Raw genomic sequence first — 24,873 nt, 5'->3', positions numbered from 1 at the left:
CCTCCAAGAAATAGTGAAGCTATTGTAGATGGGAATTTCACTAGAAAATTGCTAAATCATGATGAACAAAATGGCATCAGAGCTTTTGGATTTATTTAAAAAACGAGTGATTCGAGGAAAAAGGTTTACATTTCCCTGGAATCACTGGTTATCGAAACATTTTGAGATAATTTTGTTCTGTCATGTTTTACAACTCTCCTAATTTCTCCGGAGAAAGCTAAGGGTCAGGTTGCCTTGACGATAATCTTTTAATGTTAAAATGAACATTAGGAGGCTGTTTAATTGGCGACCGAGAAGCACGTGCACCCGTTGTCCGACTCTGCACGCATTATTTCGTAGAAAATTGACGCAGGGGTGATATACATTATGTTTTCATATTTTTCATAAATTCATTGAAAGTTCATCATCTTACCTCCTCCCTGTTTTATACAAGGCTCTCTACTGCGCGTTATCTCTTTAAAGTTCAGCTGAGAATATAAAAATAGTTCTTACAGGGTGTCGTGATCCACCCGCTCTGGATACCCAAAGGAACGAAATTCCATTAACTTCAAATGAACAACAGTCCCTACTCATCAAATCGCGAAAGACTACAAGTTAACTGAGGATTTTCAAATATTTCTGGAATTGGAAGCTACGGTTGGGGTCAACTTGGAACACTTGCTGCTGCCGTTCATTTCAGCTCGCGAACCTCATGGTGACACTATGGCACGTGTGAGATTACTATTTTAGAAAATATGTCAACGTGGAAGATTCAGCCAAGCTTGATTATCCCTTCTTTTACTTTCATGTCTCTAACACATGAAAAATTAAGAGCCCAAAGAATATGTAAAGGAGAGGTGATGAGAGTTCGCAGACGCTTGATTTTATTTTCGTTGGGAGACACACCGCCAATTTATTGAAGATATTCCTGTGCGGCAGTTTATGCAATTAAATTTATTTTTGGGTGTTAGAATCTCGGGAGAGTTTAATGTGACGTGTGTCATCCGTTGATGGTCTTGCGGAAATAGAAAATATTTATTGATAATTAAGAGAGACCTGCACGTCAGTCAGTTCTGGTGCAGATGGTCCTCGGCAAGTTAATCTTGAAGAATCATTGTGATAAAATAGAATCTGACCATAATGATCCTGAAATGATCACAAGACTTGTGAATAGTCTGTGATGAAAAGCACAAATTGAATTGTTCACTTTGCTTATTTTTTTTCGAGTAGAATGCAATGTAACAAGATTCACATGAATAATGTGAATTGTTAATTGTCTTTTCTCAATTTTCTTTTTATTTCCGCCTCGTATACGATTTAATGTCCTACAATTTTATTTTCATTAAAAAAAAACAGGATTGTTTTTTCTATACGGATCCATATGTTCAGAATCATCTTTTCAAGATTGAATGATAAGAATTAACAAGAAGAAGTGCTCACGGCATGAATTACAATGAAAAACGATAAAAATGATTGTTAGCAAATAAAGAAATTAAATTCTTCGACGAAAGATTTTTTTCGATAATTTTAGACGAATAGAAAATAAATTAATTGAAATTCCAAAAATATTCTGATTGCAGAAACTTCCTCATGAACAGTAATCCCGCACATCACACCTACACCTTGTAATTATGATCTAAAGATTATCCAACTAAGACTCGACTTTCCCATCCCCAGGATTATTCTACCCAGAATATCACACACCTCTGTTGTTTTCACTCAATTAATAATCGTAATACCTACGCATGATCCGTGAAATCGGAAACGGAAATAATGGCCCGTGGGGGTGGTCTGGGACTGGCTTAGGGCAATCTCGCGAGCTATACTCATCTGCAGCGTTCCGGTTTCATACCTCCAACAACTCGGCTTATAAATCCTCTTTAAACCTTACTCTTAAACAATTGATTGAACGGCGTATTGTATCGAGTAGAACTGCTCTGATATGCTCAAGGGGTTTCATTCGAGAGAGAAGAAAAATAATGGCTGTTTGTCATTGCTAGAATTTAGTGATTGCACTGTAGTCACTCTTGGCTCACGAGTCACTTCAATATCAATTTTGATTATTTCTTTTAACAAGACGATCCTCAATTCGCCATCCGGTCTCGCCCCTCAATTCAACAAGTTCCCTTACAAAAAAAAAATGAAATATTATCCTCTCACAACTCCATATCACGTAAACATTGAACATAAAAACGAATAAAATGTCAACGATTAAATTCCCCTATTTCATCAGCATAACACTCACATCATCAACGAAACTCCCTGATAATCATTCAACAATAAACTATTCAATTATTCAAATACTGAATTAACTTGTCATAAATTTCATCCTCTCACTCACAATTTAAAATAGCAATGGCAACAGCTGTTTTTCTCGTTAATAGTAAAGGTCTGTATATTGTTTTACAATTGTATTTCATCATTCAATAATTCATCATTAAAATATTGCTTCTCAACGGAATAAGCAAACGTCACGAGGTAATTCGTAGAGCGCAACGCAAGGGGCTGGATAAATGCTACATTGTTCTCCGACAAAAAAAATAGTTTAATTCATTTATTTCTCGCATTCTGTTATTAATTATCTTTCACTTGTGTCTCGTGGTGTTAAATGCTTACGAGCATTACGCGATATTTTTCTTATTCATCATTTTATTCTCGTGAATACCTAGTTTCAATTGCGTGTTTCACGTGTCACTCCTACAGCGACTGTAATTTATTCATATTTACATATATGCATAGTTACTCATGCTTTTTATTTAAATTGGAGATTGACCGGTAATCTCAATTTATTTCATTGACTTTTAGCTAGATTTGTTTGGGCTACAAAATTATAATTCATTGCATCATCAATTCTCTAGGCACTCACTAATAATTCAAAATCATGAACAATTCCAACTGATATATTATCTGTAGCTTATCAACAACTGGAAAAAGGGGAAAACCAAATTTACCAAATTCGTTTTTAATTTATCCTCAAAATCATGATCGTCGCAACTCGCGTAAATGAATTTTCTCCTCGAAAATAGTAAAATTTAATCAAATTAGTGCAATTTAAATATACTTATCAACCCTGCATTCATAAACTTATCATTTCATTACAATAATTAAAATCTGCAATATTGCATAACGTCCTCGATAGCATTTCACTATTAAATATCTATTTTTTGTAATCCACCTGCATTTAATATAATCTCTCAACTTCCTAATAATGCGGCAATGGTAGTGATTCATCGCAATAATTTATTTCTCTCATTATTTATATAGTATTTGAATCTCTTTACAGTACACCGCGTTTTTTTTTAATTCATGAATTACTTCTTTGCTAATCTCGTAAAAAGATAGCGTTTTATTCTCTCCCGCACTGTTTCCTTGTTAGCCGATTCCACGACCCAGAGGACTCTCAACAAGTTAACATAGTCCTCGGGTCCCTTTCGGGTCGTTCCAACTTTTATTGTTTTATTTTTATTACGAAATTGATTGGTGCGCGCGCATTGTCCATACGTCCTATTAAACATTTTCATGATTTTGGAGAATTTTCAATGTGATTGCTCCGTGGATGCACACGTGGAATTCCTATGGCATCTTGAGAGAGCATTAATGATGAGTGTTTGATGCTTACGTGTGGGTGGTACAGCTGGGCAATACTGTGATTAATACTCCACGGATGTACATTGTATATTCTTTCAGTAACGCTGCGCGTGCTAATAGGACGAGTGTCGTCATTGATACGAATCCTTGTGGAAGGTATCGCTCTTGTGGAAGATTCGTCGGCCCTCCCTCGTCAATTCCTGACTGGCGAAATTATTCTCTGATTTTGGCCGAGGTAGGAGGCATGTCGGGAGGGCACGGAGCTCAAGACTGTGCACCTGCAAATTTCACTGCATTTCAGCATACTAGATCTAATTTATTATAACATTACTCTACACTGTTGGAAAGTTACATGAAATTTCTACATAATTCTTCATTCATAAATTAGTTAATTTTTCAAAACTCTGGTCATTCTCCATTTTTAGGTCTATATGATATTGACACTGAGACAAAACCAATGTTTCACGATGAGGATGAAATTATCATTTAACATGAAAAACACATTTTTTTATTATTTCCAAGATAAATAAGAAATTGAGTGATAGTTTTTAATTGAAATTGCATTCAAACTCATATAATTGAAAATTCAAATGACTTTGTGATTGTTTCAATAGACTTCAAGCAATTTTTAATAGCGGAGGTGCAGGAGATGTTGAGATTCTTTAAAAAAATTCTCATTCAGGTGCATTAAATCTCAGAGGCTATCTGATTTAAATTATTGACTTTATCAACAACTTAAATTGCCTTCAACTGTATTGGACACCTGAATAATACTCCTGCGAACCTCCTTCACAATTACAAAGATAACGAGAGAAATAAAAAAACTCATTCAACTCAATTTACCGATTCCTCGCTGACACTAGCGTGCGCAGCTTGCTCCGCTAATGCATTAACGACAGCATTTATCGTCTTTGATTCACTGCCAAGGTCCTCCTCCCTATTTCCCACGAGATTCGGATTCTTTCCAATTTTGTTCAGCCTGCGAGGAAATGAGTATTAAGCGTAGGGAATGTCGCAATGGACACAACCAACGATTATTATCAGTTGACCATGAAAACCCTCGCAGGATATTCAGCAACAGAATGCGTATTACCTCACATGTCACCCGAAAAAATAGACAAGTTGCTTGATTATTCCCGCCAGAGTTTTCCATAATGATAGACCAGTGGTTCAATAAAAACGAAAGACCCTTTGTCACAGTAGTTATGCATGATTAGAAGGGAATGCATTCAACCATCTTCGAAGAAACGAAGATGTCGAATGTATTCTAAGCACTTAATCGTCCGGGCCAAGAGAGACAGGATAATTATAATCAATAATTGAAATTATCAGCAACTACATTGATTCATAGACACTGATTAAATCACATTTAGATGATTAAATATATGTTTAACAGATCGCTCTATTGCTGGCAGCTGTGAGCTTAGCGCTGAGTGTGAAGAGCAGGCAAATGCTTGCGCCTATTGACTTGCCAAGACAATACGATTGATTATGCAGAGTTAAAATATTGAAATATTCAGTGATACTCATCTTCAATCTGTCATTTCCCTCTTGGTACTTAATCACCCAGTATTTTTCCATAATAAATCTTGGAACTCAATGAAGTAATTAAAAGGGTGTAATTAACCCGGCTGATTAAAGAAAAGATAGCAGAGCGGTTTAGCGGCTCATCAATCTTTTAATATTATAAAACATCTAGTGGAGTGAATCGTTTAGTGTTGAAATCTTGAATTTTTTCCTTTCTCAACTGTATTGTTTGTCTCGGCGAAGACAGGCTGTAATTTTTCATTATTTAAAAAAAATTTGAGTAATTGAACGCTAGACGATTTTCTCCAATTATCTACCTATCTTAAAAGATAGATCGAGTCGCAAGCGAAGCAGAGTCGACGCACAATGACTGAAACCCTCGAAACAATGTCTGAAGACATGATGAAATTTAGTAGAGATAGAACAATGGATAAAAAAAGAATGATAAAAACAATTTGATAGAAGAAATTTCGTTATGACGGGAAGGAGGGTTCGGTGAATCGACATCTATTAGCACACCAACTCGATAGAACAAACCTAACCAAAGTTTATACCTCTCGGCGGCAACGCTCTCCATTGTTCTCCGCATTAAGGGATATTGGTCGAGTACTGCGTTAAAATGGTCCACCGAGAGGCTAAAAAGATTGCAGTAAGTCTCAGCTCTGACTGATGCCACTCGTCTTGCATTTGTTAGGAGGCAAATTTCACCGAAGTACGAGCCATCAGATAGGGATGTGGCTACTTCACCATTTGCCATTACTATGTCGACAATACCCTCTTGGATGAAATACATTTTTGAACCTATTGTGCCCTCTTTTATGATGATGTCACCTGGAGAGAAATTACTATTCAATGAAAAGTTCAGAGAATACATTAAACAGCTGCTTAACGAGACAATTCAATAATTAATAGGCATGAAAAGACGCCGGGGAAGTTATTCACAAGTATTGGATCATCTCTTTACTACCCTTAATCGTTGAATTAAATGTGTTTGAATACCTGGCTGGAAGACTTCGTATCGCAACTTTGTGACGACGTCCGAGACAAAGTTTGAGTCGGCGTTGGCAAAAAATGGCACAGATGCCACCAGCGACCTACAGTTATAGTTTATCACATCCTAGAGGGGATTTCAAACTCACGTTAATCAACAATGTCGAGAAGTTTTTACAGTGAGAAATACGTTATTCATCTTTGTGTTGAGCTTAATAGCAATCCTATTCTTACCTCCCGCAACTTTTCAGATAGTTCACCCAGGATGAGCTCTTCGTCGAAGAATTTACCCTGGTATCTGTGCTCAAAGTACTCCGTGATCCTTTGACGCATCTCACGAGGCAGTTTTCTATATGCCATGTACTCTTCAACCTGCTTGACCTTTTCGCGATACTGTCTTCTAGATGAGTCGAGAGATTGAATGAGATTTGTTGCGTGACCCAGGAAGAGAGCGTAACACGTTGCACCACTTATCATGCTCAGCATTGTCAGCCACATGTCGGTCAGTGATTGGGGTGGAAACCTCCCGTAACCGATGCACAACATGTGGGACATCGCTTTGAACAGCGCCCAAGAGTATTGCTCCAGCCAAAAGGCTTCCTGTCAATATTTTATCAATTATTCATTCAATATTTTTGTTAATTTGTCACTCTCATTTTCCATCATAACGTGAATATTCAGTGGTAAATTACATTAAATTTTGTATTCATCGAGAATTTATAAATATAGTTAGCTTATATACCTTATATTTGCTACATAAAAGTAAGATCTTTGAAAATTCTTCAATTGATTTCAGAATAAAATAAGAGTGACAGACCGTTTCTAGATAATAATTAACAAACCTGCAATTCATTGATAGCAACCCAGGAGTTGCTAGGAAATCCCTGGAGCATAGGTACAAGAAACTGTAGACACCCACTCCAATGGCCAATCAGTAGCATCATGCAGATCAGATTGAATATCCTCATGAACACCGATGCCATATTCAGGAACTGCCAACAGCAAAAATCAACATTAACCCCACGACATTGACCCAACGGTAGAGTTTACCGTTCATTAAAGACATTTTTCTCCACAGGGAATAGTAATTCACCCCCTAAACTTTGGGGTCGTCGAAAGCTTCATTGGCGGATTGTGTACAGCAAATAAGCGAGGGTGTAAGTACGCAAAATAAATATACTTCAACATTTAAAAATCAGATTAATAGTGATTGAGAGAGTCCTGGGACCCAACATCGGCTACTTCGTAGCTAACACACTTAAATGTCAAATATAGGGAGATTAATGGGGTCGCAACGTAAATCAAGAAATCCGTGGAACACATCAAGCAACATGGAGCAGAGCTGGGTAATAACACTAGATACTATTCCAAATTACTACTTTAATGTCCTACAATTTCATAAAATCAATGCTAATTACTGCAGTAGCGAGGAGGTAACACTCCCCAAATCGACTCCTATTTTTACAGTTATTAGAAATCGCTTTACCTCTCCGCTGCTTTCTCTCCATTAATTAAACGACAATATGCAGTATTTATTGCCTATTCACCTATATTGTTCGATCTTTGGTAAGACATAAAACTGACGAATACAAAAAATAAAACACCTGAAAACCAGAATCGTTTTACCCAGCTCTGAATTACAGATCTAATAAAATCCTTGGGGCTTTCACAGTTGTTTACACAACAATGATGTCCAAAATAAAAGAACAATCATGCTGCATTTTTAGCGAGCGTCTAAACTCCAACAAGAAAGTAAAGGTGAAAAAAATATAAGTGGAGCAGGACGGGAGGACAGGAGGAAATACTTTGGGGCCAGGGGCTGAGATGGTAAGGGATTTTAAATTCAGGTATAACGCCATGTATAGAGGTATATAACTACATTGTATGCTTTCAAGCAGCGGCCACGAAAAATCAATCTCTTGGCAATGGGCGGTTATGAAATTCTGAAATGCGGGGGCGACCCTGTGTGCGCCGGTGCAGCTTTATCCTTTCCGTGCGTTCTGTAATATATGGCTCTATCAATCCGTTGGGTGAAATCATATTGTTGAATAATTCCAGAGAAAACAGGAGAAAATATTTTCATTATAAAAAAAACAAATTCTATTTTGTGAAAATGCCGCAGACGTACAATCTCAAGTAGTCATAATAATAACATCAATGATATTGACGAAACTTGATGTGTAAAATGATAATTATAATTAAATTAGATATGCCAATGATTGAGACAATTAGTAGATGATGAAAAAAGAGAGACAGAGTTCACCCACCTGATGACAGATAGAATTAAAACAGGGCGCAAGGAGCACTCAGGGCTAAACGCCTCATTAATTTCAAATAAAAAACCTATCAATCGTTTGATAGGTTTTTCATTGAAAACAAACAGACTAACAAAGCGAGGTCACGCTAATTTGAAACGAAAAACACCACAAATATGCGACAGTTAAATCCACAAAAGCCAAATAATATAACAGCCGATAGCATAACGAGAGACAAATGTGGTAATCAATCTACTGAGCTCACAGCAATATTATTTATCTCATCAGGACACATGGGTTTGATCAACGATACCAGGAAATTCCTGAACGCAAAATTGATAAATTGGATTGAATGGAGGGTATCATTTGATGATGTCGAGTGCTTCAATGTATTAATACACCTGGGTGCGTGATCCAATTACAGCCCAGTTGTGATCTCGTACAGGGGTCAGAGTTTGGTCACGCGCACATACAGGAGGTTTGGGATGTACACAGGCATGAGGTATGAGTGATTCAGCGAAACTCTGTACTCCCAGCTTTTAGGGGGGTCCAGTGTGACGCATTGTGTACGACAAACCCATTTAGCTCGATTGTCACTGGCCAATATTTGCCCTCAAATGTTGCAAACTCCTTTGTTATTGCAAGCCAGACAACACCCGAAAATTGTCTTTTTATCGAGATATTTCAGAGGTTTGACGTGCAATTGATGATTTATCGATGAATTTCGTAGTGAAATTATAAGTGGACTCGGATCTTTTAGCATTTTCGCAAATATCTACTAAACCAAGGGAGATAGAGCATTTTTTGTCCTCATCTTTTTTTCAGAGCTTTTGAAAAGCCACGAAAAAAGTTATAACTCAAATTTCGCGATCTGCCTTAGTTTCGGAGATATTTTTGAAAGACTTGCCTACTTTAGCGCTTCACTACGAAATTATTGGCGATCTAGAGTAGAATTTATTGGGAATTCAGCAGAGAAACGATGAAACGTGATGATTTTTGATAATTTATAACATCCTCTTCGGGTAACAACTTTTGAGCCTTTACGTTTCACTAATTCTCCGCTGAATAACAAACAAGAGAAAATATATTCAATTCTACTGGACCATAAGTCCATATAAACTTAAATATTCCTCTTAAATTTTCTAGTAAAAACCACAAACATCTCCACAAAGATAACATTACCTGAACTAACTATTTACGACAAAACGCAAGAAGTCACGAGGAGTGGGAAAAATGACATAAACCGGGGGTACGAAATATATGAAAATACTCAATGATCGCCCAATGGCCAGATAAGGCGAAAATCCTCACGAAAAATATCTATTGAACCTCGTGTGATTTAAAATGTTGAAAAAACTTTGATCTACGAGACATATCAATCGCGAGTCGTGTGAGCGAGAGTTTCTCAATGAATTGTTCACTTAAATAGAGATGAAATAGAACATCATCCTCATTATAAGCACTCAAACTAACGAAAACAATAAAGTTAACTCAACTTTTTAAAAATGTAATGGAACAGATAGCAATAACAAAATAGAGAATTCAAGAGAATTAATAAATTTGAAACAATCACGGATTTAAAGAAAATGGTCAAATGTATTTAATCATTCAGACGATGGCTGACAAGCGAAGAGCAACTTCAAATTTTTCATCAATAAGGCACAAATAAGAGATTAATCGTCAAGAACTTTTAATCCCTGCCAAAGTGCATGCAGCAACACAAGCTCGTGCAGGATGTGCATACGAAGGATTTACGACACACAATAAATCAAGGTGTTGACAAATAATTCAACTGCAGCTACACACATTCGTCGAATGGTGATTTTTTTTTTCAAATACTTAATCAAACAATCCTTCAGCTTCTAATGCATCATCTACGCTGGTTCTCAACAATTGGGGCTTATTTATTTTTAATATATTCATGTTCGTGGAGAATTATAGCAACTTTATTCTTCAACGGCTCAAGCGACAGAGGAGGGACACCCAAATTACGTGCGCTGCATCGAGAGTCAAATCCTGTACTGCACCGTCTAGCGATCAAAAGCCAAGTTTTTTTATGCATCGCTTGTCGGTGGACTCTAGAGGAGACATGGTGAGAGAAAAAGCTCTTTCAGGCGGCAATATTTTGCTGAAAGAATTTTTATGCAGAGTGGAGAGTACAGATGGAAGTAGAGAGGAGTGAAATGATACAGAAATTATTGGAGTGGAGGAATTGAGTGGAGGTGGATGAGTTCATTTTTTTCTTCTCGTGATTATTTGATTATCTCGACCACTGAACATCTCTTCATATCTGTGCTAATTCAATCCTTAAGATCGCATCAGGACATCTGGCACCTGCTATCTGGCCATTCAATTGCTGAAGTGAACAATCCATACTGTCATTCATTGGGAAATGAATAAAAATGCCAGAGGATCGGTGGAGAGTTGATTTGAGAGTTGACGATTTGAGTAGCTTGTTCGGTATCCTTTTATGCTGAGATAATTGCATAATCACGAAGAATATTGGAATGAACTCATCGATTCATCACTCGATTGGTGTCGGATCTGGTACAAAATCGAGGACTAAAGCTACTGTACGGGGGCGCTTTTATGAGCTCAACATACTTTCCATCGCTAGGCGGATGTGTAAAAGAACTTAGTGTTATAACGATTTTAACTGAGTTCTTTCCCATCATTTATCTGAAGCCCAAAAGTAGCCTATCGCTGCGGGTACAACGATAATACCAAAATAATCAAAATAACTTGTCAAAAAGAAAGGCGGCGGAAGGAATAATTAAGCGAACGTCTTGTAAGTATAAACCAACGATCCAATCAGCGTGCAGCTCCTCCCTCCACTATTCGCTAAATTATCCTGATTCAGGAAAACGTCGATGGGACCCAGAGACCAATGAAAATTTACATATCCCTGCATTACAATTGTGAGAAGAATCATGAGGAGTATGAAAATTAAAGGTAACGCCTAGAATCGGACAAAATCGGCAATTAAAACGACCCGTTCTGCTCCATTTGCCTTTAAAATATTTTTAAAACTTTCAATATTGCAAAATTATTATTGTTATTTTTCAGAGTATGGAAAATATCGGGGCAGAATGGGTCGAAAGGAGTCAAGTAGATTTTTGAAATGTTGCGTAAACACTGAAATCGATTGAAGAAAATGAACTATTGCTCATTTGGATATTGACATTCTCGAAAATTACAGAATTGTAATTGAGCCTCTAGGACAGAGAGTCGTAATACAATACGTAATATTCCGAGGTTAAATTAAACTCGACACCGGGAGAGTTAGTGCGACAGTGATAAAAAAAAAGTATAAATGGATGAGACATAGATATAGATATCCCTTGTCTCCAGGGATATATGGATGTAGATGGGGTCCTTTCCATCGAGTTTTCCACGCACATGGCACAGAATTTATCACAGATTTAAGTTGTTACTAATTATTTAAACAGCGGAGGAGAGTGAGCCTTTGCGCTTATCCTCGGTGAGGGCGGGTTACCTTAAAAATAAGGTCGCTTTTGCTGAAACCGGACTTCTTTTTATTCATATTGTCAGAGCTTAGGCGCCCCCTCCGCTCAGTGCGCTTTTTTTGTAGGTTCTGCAATATCTAGAAACAAAAGAAAAGCCGGGACATAGCAAGACATAGTACAGAGAGAAGGAGTCAGAGATATTTTTGGGGAGACGGATTTATTTTCGTTACATGGCTTGTTAATGGATGTTAGGGGTGTAATTAGATTTTGTTTTTCTATGGCCGGATCAAATTCAGAATGGAGAGGACGAAATTAGAGGAATTCATTTTTAGTACAGAAATGTTGAGAGTTAGATTGGAAAATAGAAGTGTAGAATCAGTTCTGGAACCATCGACGATAACTTGGCCCGTTGAATTTATGGAATCTCCTTGTTTTATGCGTTTCAGATGATTTTTTTGTCATTTTTTTTAATGCTCTGGTATTCGAAGAGGTGATCCAGTTAATGTAGGTAATGAATGTTTGTTTGGTTTGTTATTTATTCATCGATGTCAGTTGGTGGAGCACGTCCTCAGCACAAGAGGACGAATTATTCATTCCGGTCTCGCAATGAATGTATGTAGAGACCGATTTATTCGGGCATGTGACAATCGTACAAGTTGACCATTCAGTAATGGTTAGGGATTAATTTTCAAGTTGAGGTGAGATTATTGAATTGATAGAACTGATTGCGTTGGTTGATGGGTAAGCTGTTTGTCAATATATCAATCAGGTGAACAGAATTGTTTGGATGGATTAATTGCAGGACGCGCGAATGCTGCGGCAAGCGCAAGCTGCAGTGACTTTCGATTTTTGCCAAGTGTTGAATGCGCAGAACGCAGAAGCGCGGAAATTAAATTTATGGAAGTTATCAAGCATTCACTGTTTAATATTGTCGACGGAGAATCAAAGTGTCTTATGTGAAAAAAATGTGGCGAGTGTCGAGAATATTTTCAAACTAAATATTTATGAAGTGAAGAATAATTCAGCGACTCCATGATAACAGCTTGACATAAAAAGAATTGTAAAATATCTCGGGCTTTTACTATTGGTCAACTTGCACATTAAAATCAAAACCGAAAACCTGAGTAAACAGAATATTATCGTCTGTACGAATGTGAAGTGTTGATTATGCATTTTTAAAATTTGGTTGTAAAAGTTGAAAAACATTTTTTATGGAGGTGATTAAATATTTGAGGGGTCAATTTCTTTGCGATGATTTTGTCATTTTCAATTGAAGGATGGTATTGCCTATTGTAAAGGTGGGTTTACGCTTCACACGTAAACATCACTAATTTGATATTGTTGAACGGAGGGCAGAACTTTCTACACACAGATTCTGTAACTGTTCTACTCTATGTATTTATCCTCGACCTAGTTTGATGAACTAATAAATGGGAAATACGGAGTTTCAATAGTATCTCGAAACAGTTTGTCTATCGTATCATCTTTATGGCTTGAGGATGAAAGACGTAAAAACGCGACAAAAACTATGTTTTCGTTGCTAAACGATTTCCCTATTTGCGCAATAAATTTCCCAATCGTATCGACGAATTCATTTAGATTCGAAAAAGCTTTCGTTAATTTCAGGCAAAATCTACAGGTGTTTTATTCAATTGTTTTCCAACAAAAAACCCAATCATGCGTATCCCGCGATGTTCTCTGTCTCTAAGCCGTTGGAATTCATTTTCAGATATTATCGCATGGAAATTGATATTCCTATTCAGATTGAAGAGATTCGTATCATGCTAATTTTTCATCTCCATTTTCAACGTTTCAATTTATTCTACGCATTTGTGTGTTGATGATTTTGACTTATCGCAAATTCAATTTTCCTGGCTTGATTAATGTTTGGATATCATTATTCGGTTTATGACATATGTTCGGTGAAGATCGATAAAGTGTGATTGTTTTGAAATGGTATTTTCACCGTACGGACCAAAATTGATCGCAATATTTTCCCCAAGTTTATTTTGTTAGCAATTTCAGCGGTAAAAAGAATTTTGGACATTTTAAAAACTCCATTCCATTCAATTCTAACTAATCGTCTTCCTTAATGAATGAAAAAATATAGAAAAATCATTAAAATTTTAAAAGTACTGACCAATTTCGCCACAACAGACATATTCTTGCATCATGGAAACTACAGCCGCAAAACGGCTACTTTTTTGTTATCAATTCCAAATGATTCTCCGAATGGGTCTCTATACTTAAACTTTAAAAATTACAATTTCCACAAGTTGTCGAAGAAGAATAATTCCCCCGTGATGTTGTTTTTAATTTAAAATTTAATCTCATAATTTTCCATCCGAAATGAGAGTAAACCCTCATTCTTTCTGGTCCTCCCAAGCATAAGAGAATCGAGTGGGAGTACTGTGTAAAGAGGTTATTGTTCCTGGCCTCTACGTCTGCATAATGAAAGAGTAAAGGAGCGTAAAGTCATAATTAGAATGTTAACTACACCTTGCACTCTCGCCATTCTCATTTGCAGAGGGAAAAGACGATTAAGATTAATTATTTATGCTCAACCCGTTGAAGTCCCCTTGAGAGTCGTAGGGCCACGCGAGACCATTACCACCATAAACATTTATCGCCAATGAGTAAAAATTCAATTGTAAATCTCCATAATGCATTTTTCTCTGCGAACCGGAAGTGCAGTTATTTTTTCATTCAATTCGCCGACTGTCTAGTGTCGCTTGTATATTTTTATTCCCATTTAACGGTGGGAGTACGGGCGAGCAATGAATTGCTCAATTATGCACCGAGTATTGTATTATGTGATGTGATTTTTAACGTAAAAAAATGGAAGAAATAGCCTGAAAATAAACAATCAATTGTGAATAATTTTTCGGATGATTATGTAATTGAATGTGATCACGTAAACGGTTTCAACCGGACGCTCTGTTTTTTCCACTTGTCGCATTGTGTAATGATCATTAATAAATAATTCGCATTAATATTTACGTTAAGTGAATGTTACAATAAGACTAAGCCCTCCCCTTCCCACAAACAAACCCAATGAGACAATGAAAGGAAGGGGCAAAACAGGCAATTTATGACCATGTGCATCACCGTACTACCACAATGATCAAGAAAATCAAAGGATAACTCATTGTAAACGATCTGAGGATGAAAAACAGTAATCAAGCAGCAAATGACACGAGGCAGCAAGCAGGGGGTCACGTGTGAGTGATATTGTACCCTATTAATCTCCAGGAATGACCAACCTCCATGGGTTTGGCCAGGACTTCTGGCTGATACACCAGAGAAAGTATATGTACATAAGTATTACACTCATTCACAAGGCAATTTTTGAGGACAAACAATAACGACGAAAACACATCCTCTAATATCATCAAATTGCAAACATTTTCTTCTCATCTTCTCTCAAATCCTAATAACACTGACAGGCAGACCTAGTTGATCATGACACCAACTGGTGTTTCATTAATGGATTATCTAGAGATTCAGGCATCGAGCCTCCTTGAATCATCACCTCTCCCCATTTCTCCATCAACCCTCTGCAATCTTCTGATTAATTGAATGCATGAAAGCATTGAAGGCTCGATGCGAGAATGCCTGACAGGCTCTACAGCATGTTAATCTCAGAAATCCTACATCGGAAACTTTTCAACAAGACCTCCGTTGAACATGACACACGTCATAACAAATAGTTCCCAGGTACATGGGCAGTAATAACTTTTCATACCACTCGTTACAGAGCAAATGTTATACTTGCTGTTAAATCTCACTATTTTCATGGCTAATAAAAACATTTCTACAGTGTAATTGCTCTGCAATGGGTGGTACGATCCGTATACTACGTGAACAATTATCCGTTTTCTTGTTCAATTAAATCATAATAGTTTGCAAATCAACATCACATAAAACAAGAATTAATTAAAACAGAATGAAATGATAATACAATTGAAGAAGCAGTCTTCTCAACGAGTTTTCTCAACGCGCATCTCGAGAATAAAATCCATAAAATCAAGAAAAATAAAAAGTCACTAAAAAAAGGTAACAAACACGAAATAATAATCCAGAGAAAATGAATAATTCAAACACGAATTATTCCTAAATATTGTAATTTCTGAATTTTCATTTTCTCTGAAATGTTGAATGCAAAATTCCGACACCACACAGACTAATTGTAAGAACAACTCCTCTAGTGTTAACGATTATTAATCCCAAGGCCTCAAAAACCCACAACTTTCCATGAATCATCATGATCATTACCACCAATCAACAAATCAACCAAATAAACAGACTAAAGAAAACAATAATTATAAAGAACAAAATGAAAGAAAAGTAATATAAATCAAATGAACAAAACGTGAAAGAGAAAAAAATATACATAGTACACAATCTATGCGTTAAATAGACGTAGAAACATTAATTTTTTTTGTTAACAATTAACGAACGATTTAGTCAAGATAAAAAGGGCATTTGGCCTTGGTAATGAGGGTTACTAGGCAGGCACACCTTGCTCGTTCTGTCTGGTTGGGGCGGTGTAGCCCTTCTCTCGTAGTGCCTCTCCGGCTGTTGATAAAGGGGAATCTGCAAACCCATTCGAAACGTGTTCGCAAGGCCCAGAAAGACAAATCACCATGTCATGTCTTAATAATTTCTTAATTATATCCTTCTTCATCCACTGGGATTCACTACACAGGGGCTGAGGTACATGTACATGATGGACCAGGATGTGGCAATTACGTATTGGCAACAGCAGCAATGAGATGATGTGAAAATTATTGACGAGACATATTTCATGGCGATGCAATAAATATTATGAAATAATGTGGCGTTTATGCTAATGATTGTATTCGGAGTATTCGTGGTATTTTTTAAGTTACTTCTTTGTATGACTGAATAACGAGACATGTGAGATATTTTTTGAATTTATGTGCAGTGAAAATCTGAGTGATTGATAAATTATAAAATATTAAAAATGAGCCTCGTGCCAGCAAGAGTGTACTTTAAAATTTTCTATTGTTCTAGTTTATTACAAAGACGTCGGGGACAATAAAAGCAAATAGCTTTTGAGTTCATTTTCTATTCGGGAGATCTAGAGTTATTCTTAAGTTCTGATGGAGAATTAAATATCAGTAATGGGTGGAGTTTTTTAAATTTCAGGACAAAAACTGTCTTGGTTATTGAGACTTTCATGGATATTTCAATAGTAACTAGAATTTATAAACTCATTATGTAAATGGAGTAATTAGAAAGATAAAAAATTAATGTGTTTCGATTGTTGTTTCTGAAAAATAGAGACGTTAACTGATTTGTCATTGGCAATTTTTATTTCATAACTCTTTCATCCCAAACTCCAACTAAATGCCACTCTTTTAAAAGCTAATGAATTGTCCCTGAAGTCTCACAATTTTGAAATTAATGTATGTGCAACTTCCAAAGTAATTTTCTAATTATGTTGAGTTTTCCATTCTCCCCATTACAGACGGAGAAGAGTAATAAATAATTTGAAAAAAACCTGTACCAGAGTGGTAATTCGGGAATAAAGAAAGAAAAAATGAGGAGCATGAGACAACAGTACAACTAAAGCAAATTGCGTGTAATGGAGAAAAGCTTTTGTCGTGAGACGTTGGTCGCGGCGTGTTTAACTCGAAATAATACAGTCCGGAGGGATTTTTTCTTCTGGATTCACTGCCAACTGTGGCAAAATCACCGTGACAATACCGAGAGCAGAATAAAAGTCGAAATGCAGAGAAGGTAGAGGTGCGAGTGGTCTTGTTATTTCGAGGTCCTTAGAGGAGTTGCCCCGATTTTTTTTTCATCACTTTTTCAGAGAATATCTCCGGGATTTTTACGGAATTCTATTAATCAGAATGATCGATCGAGTGGCGCGAGTCATCGATCACTCGGATTTCACTCGTGTCCGTCGTCGTTTGCACCTGGCTGCTGTTCGCAACCACAGGAGTGGATTAAAAAGAATAATGTGGCGTTTTGTACTGATAGAAAAATTCATGAATTCGAATGTATTTTCACCTAGTAATAGGGAAAATCCCGTCTTGGGAGAATTTTTTTTACAGTCGGAACGTGAGAGGAAAATTAAAAATAAAGCCACTCGAGGAATTCCTATTATTGGAGGAAATATATTCTGGAGTGACGTGCAGAACGTGAAGGAATCGCTCGATTTTTTCCATCTTCTTCATTATGGGATTATCTTGATATTGAATGAGTTTAGGGGAAAATTTAAGAATTTTCACGACACATCTAGTACCCCGGGGAATTCCAACACATTTTGTGAATGCTAATGCAAAATTTTCGATAAAAGTGAATAGAAATTGTAAATGAAATTCTCCGATCAGACGATATCATGACAATTAATCACTCCACTCATGACGTTCCCCCAATTCCCTACATTATGACTATTGAATTATGAATAGTTCCATCAGCATTAAACATCCACCCCTCCATGATTTCCAAAACAATTGATCCACTCCTCGCTACCATGAAATAATGCCTGATTGATTCGTTGGCCTGTACCACGTGGCATGTGCCTCTATTGACTGTTTTATTTGCACTAACGAGTGACAAAGCCAAGCCAGAGAAAAAGACAACAGTGGCAATGAATAAAACAAACTGAAAAACGAAAAAAAAAGTAACAATCGTTGAATAAAAATGAAATACACCGGTTCGAGAGCACTTTTTCAATACGCGTTGACCTTGAAATAACGAATGGGTGAAGTTTTAATTACTCCGTTTCGACCAGCGTTTGATTAGACTCCGAACTCGTTTTTATTCGTATCTGTTGTGAATGTTTTTCACTCTGTATTTCGACATTTGCGAGCGACTCTTCTAGTTGTGTACATCGTGATGAATGTCTGATGTCTGTTCTACTGACTTCTCTATCTCTCCTAAAGGACAACTCGTTTATCGATAAGGTAATCACTGCATAAATATGAAAATTGTTCGACCAGAATAAAATTACAATTAATAATTCCCAAAAAAATTGTGAAAACCCAAAAAAAATTGAAGTTATGGATTCTTGATTATTTTTGTTGGGCATTTTCTATTCAATTTTCATATTCAGCTTAGAATAGAAACTTTGGGGATATTTCTGAGTCATGTGGAGCGTAATTATCATTCTATTATCCTAATTGAATAGTCTCAGAGCTCTGATAATATTCACGAATATTCCATTAAAGTGTATGTTGATATAATAGAGATTGAAATAAACACAGGTAGCGGATTGAATATAAGGAAATATTGTTTGGACACTTACATAGACTTCTTCCCATTGTGAAACATAACGAACGAGTCTAGAGAGTCGTAGTAATCTGACGAGTGACAGGAGTTTGGCGAGCCTGAGGATTCTCAGTGCACGTCCAGCATGCAGCAGTTGAAAAGACTCGCTAAAGTCCTGGAACTGATAATGTAGAGGATTTTCAACAAAAGAATCTTTGGGGGAATGCAATCAGTGTAAGTGAGGTGGAATTACATCCCACCTTTAGGCTGATGAAACAACCCACGTGATTTTCATTTTTTTTAATTTTTTTTCGGGAGAAGAATAAATGTACTGTACTTACTTGATTAAATATGAGAAATATGTAGTCTAAGGGGATGGAGGAAATGAGGTCGAGAAAGAACCAAGTCCTGAGGTAGTGTTTCGCGATCAATTTTGGATCCAGTATCACCTGCTCCGCATTGTCCTGCTGCATTATACCTGTAACAAGACGCAGCAGTCAGGGGGATACTCGCCTTCGAGTTAATTAGTCATTAATGGATTATATACGTGCACTAAAAATTATTATATGGCCATCGCAGGTGAACTGGCACTTAAATTGAATATTAACATTTTTTTCAAATAAATGCGCTTGAGATAATATTGTTGTGTACAAGTTATTGCGATTATTCAGACTTCTATTATGTTTTACTGGTTATATTTATTTGGAGTTTAGCATATTGCGAATTTGCCATGAATCTGATTTGAAATTCTCTTGCGTTGCGAATATTCATCAAAATAAAGTATTTTATGTCATTGCGGCCGGTAAAACGCGTTTCTAATCTCGCTTTGCTCGGATAAAAACGCGTTTTCGGCCACAATGACATAAAATAGCATCATAGCCACGGCGAAAAAAGTGATTCTGACTCATGCGTGTTATAATCCTCGTCTCCGACTCGGACTATAAAGTCGCATTCGTCAGATTCCCTTTTTCCGTCCTAGGCGTGAAAAATACTATTTCACATTAAAGACTGCGAAGTAATTTGGAAATTAAAATTTTCTTCGATATATTAAGCATTCTCCGCTTAATGAAAATAATAAATTTGGCGTTCTAGTACTATTTCCGAGAAAAATAAGACCCCTCTGGAAAATTAGATGATAAGGTTTTCGGATGAGACAAATTAATTCTAGGGTTAATTATAGGGGAAAATGTATGAAAATTGGAAGAATTAATTTATTAAAAAATGTGATGTGCACTTTTAATTTTCTCGGTCCATTAATTCCCACGGGGTCGCGGGGGCACGGCAGGGGGTGGTAAGGGGCGGTGAGGGGGTGATATGAGGAATGAGAAGGGGGTGATGAAGCCGGAAATAGATAGGGAATTTGGTATGTGGCGGTATAACCGAGGCTGATATTGCTAAGGAGTTCCCCAGGGTACCGTTTTCTCGTCGCAATAACGGCCCACTAGCACTGGCCACCCTTCATCATCCTGGATAGAGTTACTGTGGTCCATGTATCCCATTTTGTGGAATATAAAAATGTTCAATAGTTTTTGCATTGCAATCGTCAATCCCGACCAAAAGAAAAAAATCGCATTCTGCTCGAAAACGATACAGAATGGTCTGAAGTCGAAAAATACATTTTTTTTTTAATGTTGAGAAAAGGCACTGAAATTCATGTTCAGATAATCCAAAATATGCGCAAACTACAAGATTTAATGTTGCCCAAAAAAGCTTTTCTTATATGTGTCCTTATATTTACGATCCCAATCACAGATTTTACCTGATTGAGATGTCGTAAATGACGAGAAAGGGAGTGTAAATGATGGGGTCGGACCCCGTAATTCCCGAGTTCGTAACTTGTAATTCACAATATGGGCCTCCTCATTCATGAGTTCGGAATCAAGATACGCGACTGCGTATCGGCCAAGTGGAGGTTTTACCGGTGTGACGTCACATGCCGATGCTGTCGCGTATAATATACACGACAGAACTACTCCAAAAATGTGTTTGATTTTTTTTCTCTTAATACGAGAATTTTTCGCAAAATCGGGCCTTAGTTACATTATATAAGTTGACAGTGATCTTTATAAAGATATTTTTACTTTTTCGATTGAATCACTAAATAAATCGTAACTTACGACATGAAAATCGTAATGTACGGCATTTCTGGGCGTAATTTACGTGATTTTAGCTTGTAATTTACGTTTCTAAACTCGCAATGCTCGAGATCTGAAATCCTGGAAATTACGGTCTAAATCTCGTATTTTAAGTATAGTATTTTGTGTGCGTACATTTGAATCAATAACTCATCCACAGTCGCATAACTGCTGTCGCCCGTGTGTTTAATTTTATTCCAAAAAAGTCATGAAATTTCAATGAGAATTTAACACAACCAGCAATTATTTCTGTGAATGGACTTACGTGTTGATGTCTTGAAAATTAGTAGCCGATTGTCCGTGGAATTTCATTGTTTTTATAATAGTGTATTCTAATCAAATGGTGCAGATGGATGGACAATGATTTTTGTCGAATATAGATTCAGCAGAGGAATAGACAGCACGAATCAGCAGACAGTCTCGTACGACCCAATTTCACATTTTGCGCCACTCAAACGTGCATCAAATTAATCCCCGGGTAATAACGAAATGTCAAGGAGGCCCACACTGAGTGTGTCCCTTGATACTGTGTGAAACAATAGTGTTATTGTTGCTGAGAGTGAATAGACGTGGTTGACGTGAATTTCTTAGTTCCATTCATGAACCCTCAGGGGGTTTTTCTCGTAATACAAGTGTGTGAATTTTTTCAAAGATCTAAAACAGCCGGCATTTTCTTTTAATTGACAATTTTTTTTAATTGAGACTTGACACCAGAAAATATCCTCTGATCGAATCGAAAAGTCAGAAAATCTCCCCCACATTTTGGTGGCAAAGTTCAAAATGGAATTTCTAATTATTAGAACCACGGATTCAAAAAAAAATGTCCTTCCACTATAAGTAAAGGAAAATATTGTCAATGTATCGAGTCATGCTAATAATAATCATTATTGTCTTGATTGACAAAATAATTTTTCAAACTTCTGAATTTACCTAACAGTTGTAATTGAATTTACCTGTCCTAAAGTTGACAACGATGTCTACGAGGAATATCGTATCCGAAAGGCAGTTGAAGGCTATCCATCGGGTACTTAAATCGTCGTTGAAAAAACTAATTGCAACTGGGAGAATTATCAAGTTGGCGACGAGCAGCAGCAGCATACAGAGATCCCAATAGAATCTGTAAAACAATAAATAATAATGAATGAAAAAATCAGCTACCCATGGAAATTGAGAAATTATTCATCTATTTCTCAAAAATGACCAACAATTATATAAAACAATATATTTTATTCATTAACGCAGAATAATTTTTCATTCGTATGAATTATTAAATTGTAAATCAGGAAAAAAAATCCTTTAATTTTAGAATTCGTCACTCATTGAATTCGAGAATTACTCAAGGGGAACAACTCTCATGTCCTCTTGGGGATAATAAAAATCTTTTCAAAGTGGCGCTAGATAAATTCAATTTTGCATTGGTGCTCTCGTTATTGTTCATGTTTTTAATATGATTTATGATCTTCTCAATGAAAAAAAAAAACGGGATCGGTTGTTTCATTGAGGTTTTGGGGACCCATTCATACCTGAAATATCACATAACTGTGAAAAGAACTAGCACACGCACTTAGTAAAGAATGAGTCCTCAATTCCACATCAACAGGTGGTCTCACCCTTGGTCCCTCCTTTTTAACCCCCCATGTTGAATAAATGAGAAAAACACTGGGTGAGAGGCCCAAGAAAAGTAGGAAAAACTCAAAGGAGCGGTGGAAGCAATCGAACGAAAAAAACTAAATGCCAAATCAAGTGCAAATGCAACCGGGTTGTTCGTCATAATGGACATTGTGTTGAACATGAAAAGGGGACAAAAAAAATGGTGGGGTGGGAACACTGAAAGGCTTTCACCCGGGTATAATGAGGAGAATAAAGGTAATACTCGAGGGGTTTTGCAGCACAAAGGTGCAACTTACGTGCACCTGACACGCGATGGCGGGTTTAAATGCTGGAGTTATGCTGCCGCAGGGAAGTGATACGAGTCATGAGGAATTCTATAAATCTACGGGTAAAAATAAAATAATTTTGTACACAATTAATTATTACTCATTTTCAGGGGAGCGACATTTAGCTCGACTCATTGAAAATTACCAATTTAATCTCAAGATTTCCGAATCATTTTTAGCCATAACTTGCTTGGAGTCGACTTTGGTCAAAATTCAATAGCATTTGATACCCAATTTTTATGATTAGTCTGAAAATTTATGTCTTCATTGGAAAATCAATTATCATTTAATGGAAAACTAATTTTTTTGAATTTTCAAGATAAAGTAAATTTAATAAATGTTTACCAATAAAAATTAATTCATAAATTTTATAAGAACTCAATTGTCAGGTTTTGTAGTAATTTGTCTCGTATGATGCATTCAAATTTAAAGTTTCTATCGATTTTTTCAGTGGAATTTTCAATTTCCTGTAATGAAAGCCTTTGGATCTCAGTTTAATGTTCGCAAATTACAACAAAATTTCTTTTGAAATTGAAACATGAATATTCATTAGCTAATTACGCTACATTTTCCCTTGAATTAGAAATTCAAGAACATTTACATAATATTTACATACTTTTTTTCTATTCCTAGGCATTCTCATGGAGTTAAATCGTCAATATTCAGTATTTCTGGATTTTTCAGTAAAAAATTCTTAACTGAATAATTTTTGAGAAAGAAAAAAATAAAATTCGAAAGTGAATTTATTAAAGTTGTGCAGTGGCTGAAGGAGCAAAATGCGTCAATGCGGTGTGAAAATTCTCCTGAGATGGGGTTTTATCACGGAGAAAGACGAATTTCTCGGGTAAAGTTTCTATCCAACGTTGAATTTCAACCATAAATGCTAATGCAGAGTTACCGCAGTGGATGAGGAATTGTTATGATTTTCCAGGAGTAATAAAAAAAGAGATAAGTTGGATGAATAATTCATGAATTGCTGGAGGGATTGGTGGATAATTATGGGATAATTGATGAATTGATCATTTGAGAGTGAAGACTGACTGGTTGGGTGGATTAAAAATTATTCCGGGAATGAACCTATAATGACGAAATCGGGATGCCTTCATGGAATTAATTTAGGGTTTTGAGGGTCCATTGATCTTTGTAACGCAACGATTCATTCCTGAACTCATTTCCAAATAAATTGGAACAAAACGATTCTGAGAGATCTTTCAAGGATTTTATTATGTTTTTATTATGTGCACAAATGTGTGAGATATTCATCGAATTTAAAATATCAATAAATCGATTGAAATGATGAATTAAATATCGCTAATTAGAATAATTATAGATGTAATACAATGTAGGCAAATGAAAAATGAAATAAATTATAGTGAACGTTAGTTTTCGCAGATGACACAAAATTTGGGATTCTCAAAGAAAGAATTTGTGAAAAATTCAGTAAAATTTTGATATAATGCACTTTCCCAAAGTAGAGAGATAAAAATTCAGCCCATTTTTTGAACAGTCTGTAATGTAAAATTCAGTGTCACAGTATTTGTGTGTGCTAAAAAAAATCATGAAAAAGTCTATCACTTGTTCGTTGCTAACCGAACGTGAAAACGGATTTTGTGGCGGTGTAATACCGTAATAGGATTAGTGTCAAGCTAGATCTGGGAATTCACCCCCTTCCATTATCCGCATCTGTACACGATTTTCAGTGCAGTGTAATCAGCCGGATACATAGGAAACAAAAGCTCCCAGATCCTTT

At 36.4% G+C, this 24,873-nt stretch overlaps 1 protein-coding gene across 3 annotated transcripts in view; it reads right to left on the bottom strand.

Annotated features, from left to right (window-relative positions):
- The window catches only part of Ih (hyperpolarization activated cyclic nucleotide gated potassium channel Ih), a 41,202-nt gene continuing 16,329 nt past the window's right edge, over positions 1-24,873 (bottom strand). The window contains exons 3-12 of one of the 3 annotated variants that reach the window (XR_891957.1): positions 22,140-22,303; positions 19,393-19,529; positions 19,089-19,232; positions 6,927-7,076; positions 6,319-6,684; positions 6,094-6,211; positions 5,637-5,925; positions 4,411-4,546; positions 3,599-3,845; positions 1-3,483 (exon numbers count right to left, since the gene is read on the bottom strand). Coding sequence is in view for 2 of the 3 variants with exons in the window: in XM_011300648.1 (XP_011298950.1) it covers positions 3,699-3,845; positions 4,411-4,546; positions 5,637-5,925; positions 6,094-6,211; positions 6,319-6,684; positions 6,927-7,076; positions 19,089-19,232; positions 19,393-19,529; positions 22,140-22,303 (1,651 nt within the window). In the remaining variant the exon portion in view is untranslated. Of the gene's footprint in view, positions 3,846-4,410; positions 4,547-5,636; positions 5,926-6,093; positions 6,212-6,318; positions 6,685-6,926; positions 7,077-19,088; positions 19,233-19,392; positions 19,530-22,139; positions 22,304-24,873 lie in introns of all 3 variants that reach the window. The other 2 variants (XM_011300648.1, XM_011300649.1) reach the window with 2 other exon arrangements.

This window comes from Fopius arisanus, unplaced genomic scaffold, assembly GCF_000806365.1.
Source record: "Fopius arisanus strain USDA-PBARC FA_bdor unplaced genomic scaffold, ASM80636v1 scaffold00019, whole genome shotgun sequence".
Taxonomy (NCBI): Eukaryota; Metazoa; Arthropoda; class Insecta; order Hymenoptera; family Braconidae; genus Fopius; species Fopius arisanus.
The sequence above is the reverse complement of the archived record's forward strand: the minus strand, read 5'-3'. Positions and strand labels throughout refer to the sequence as shown.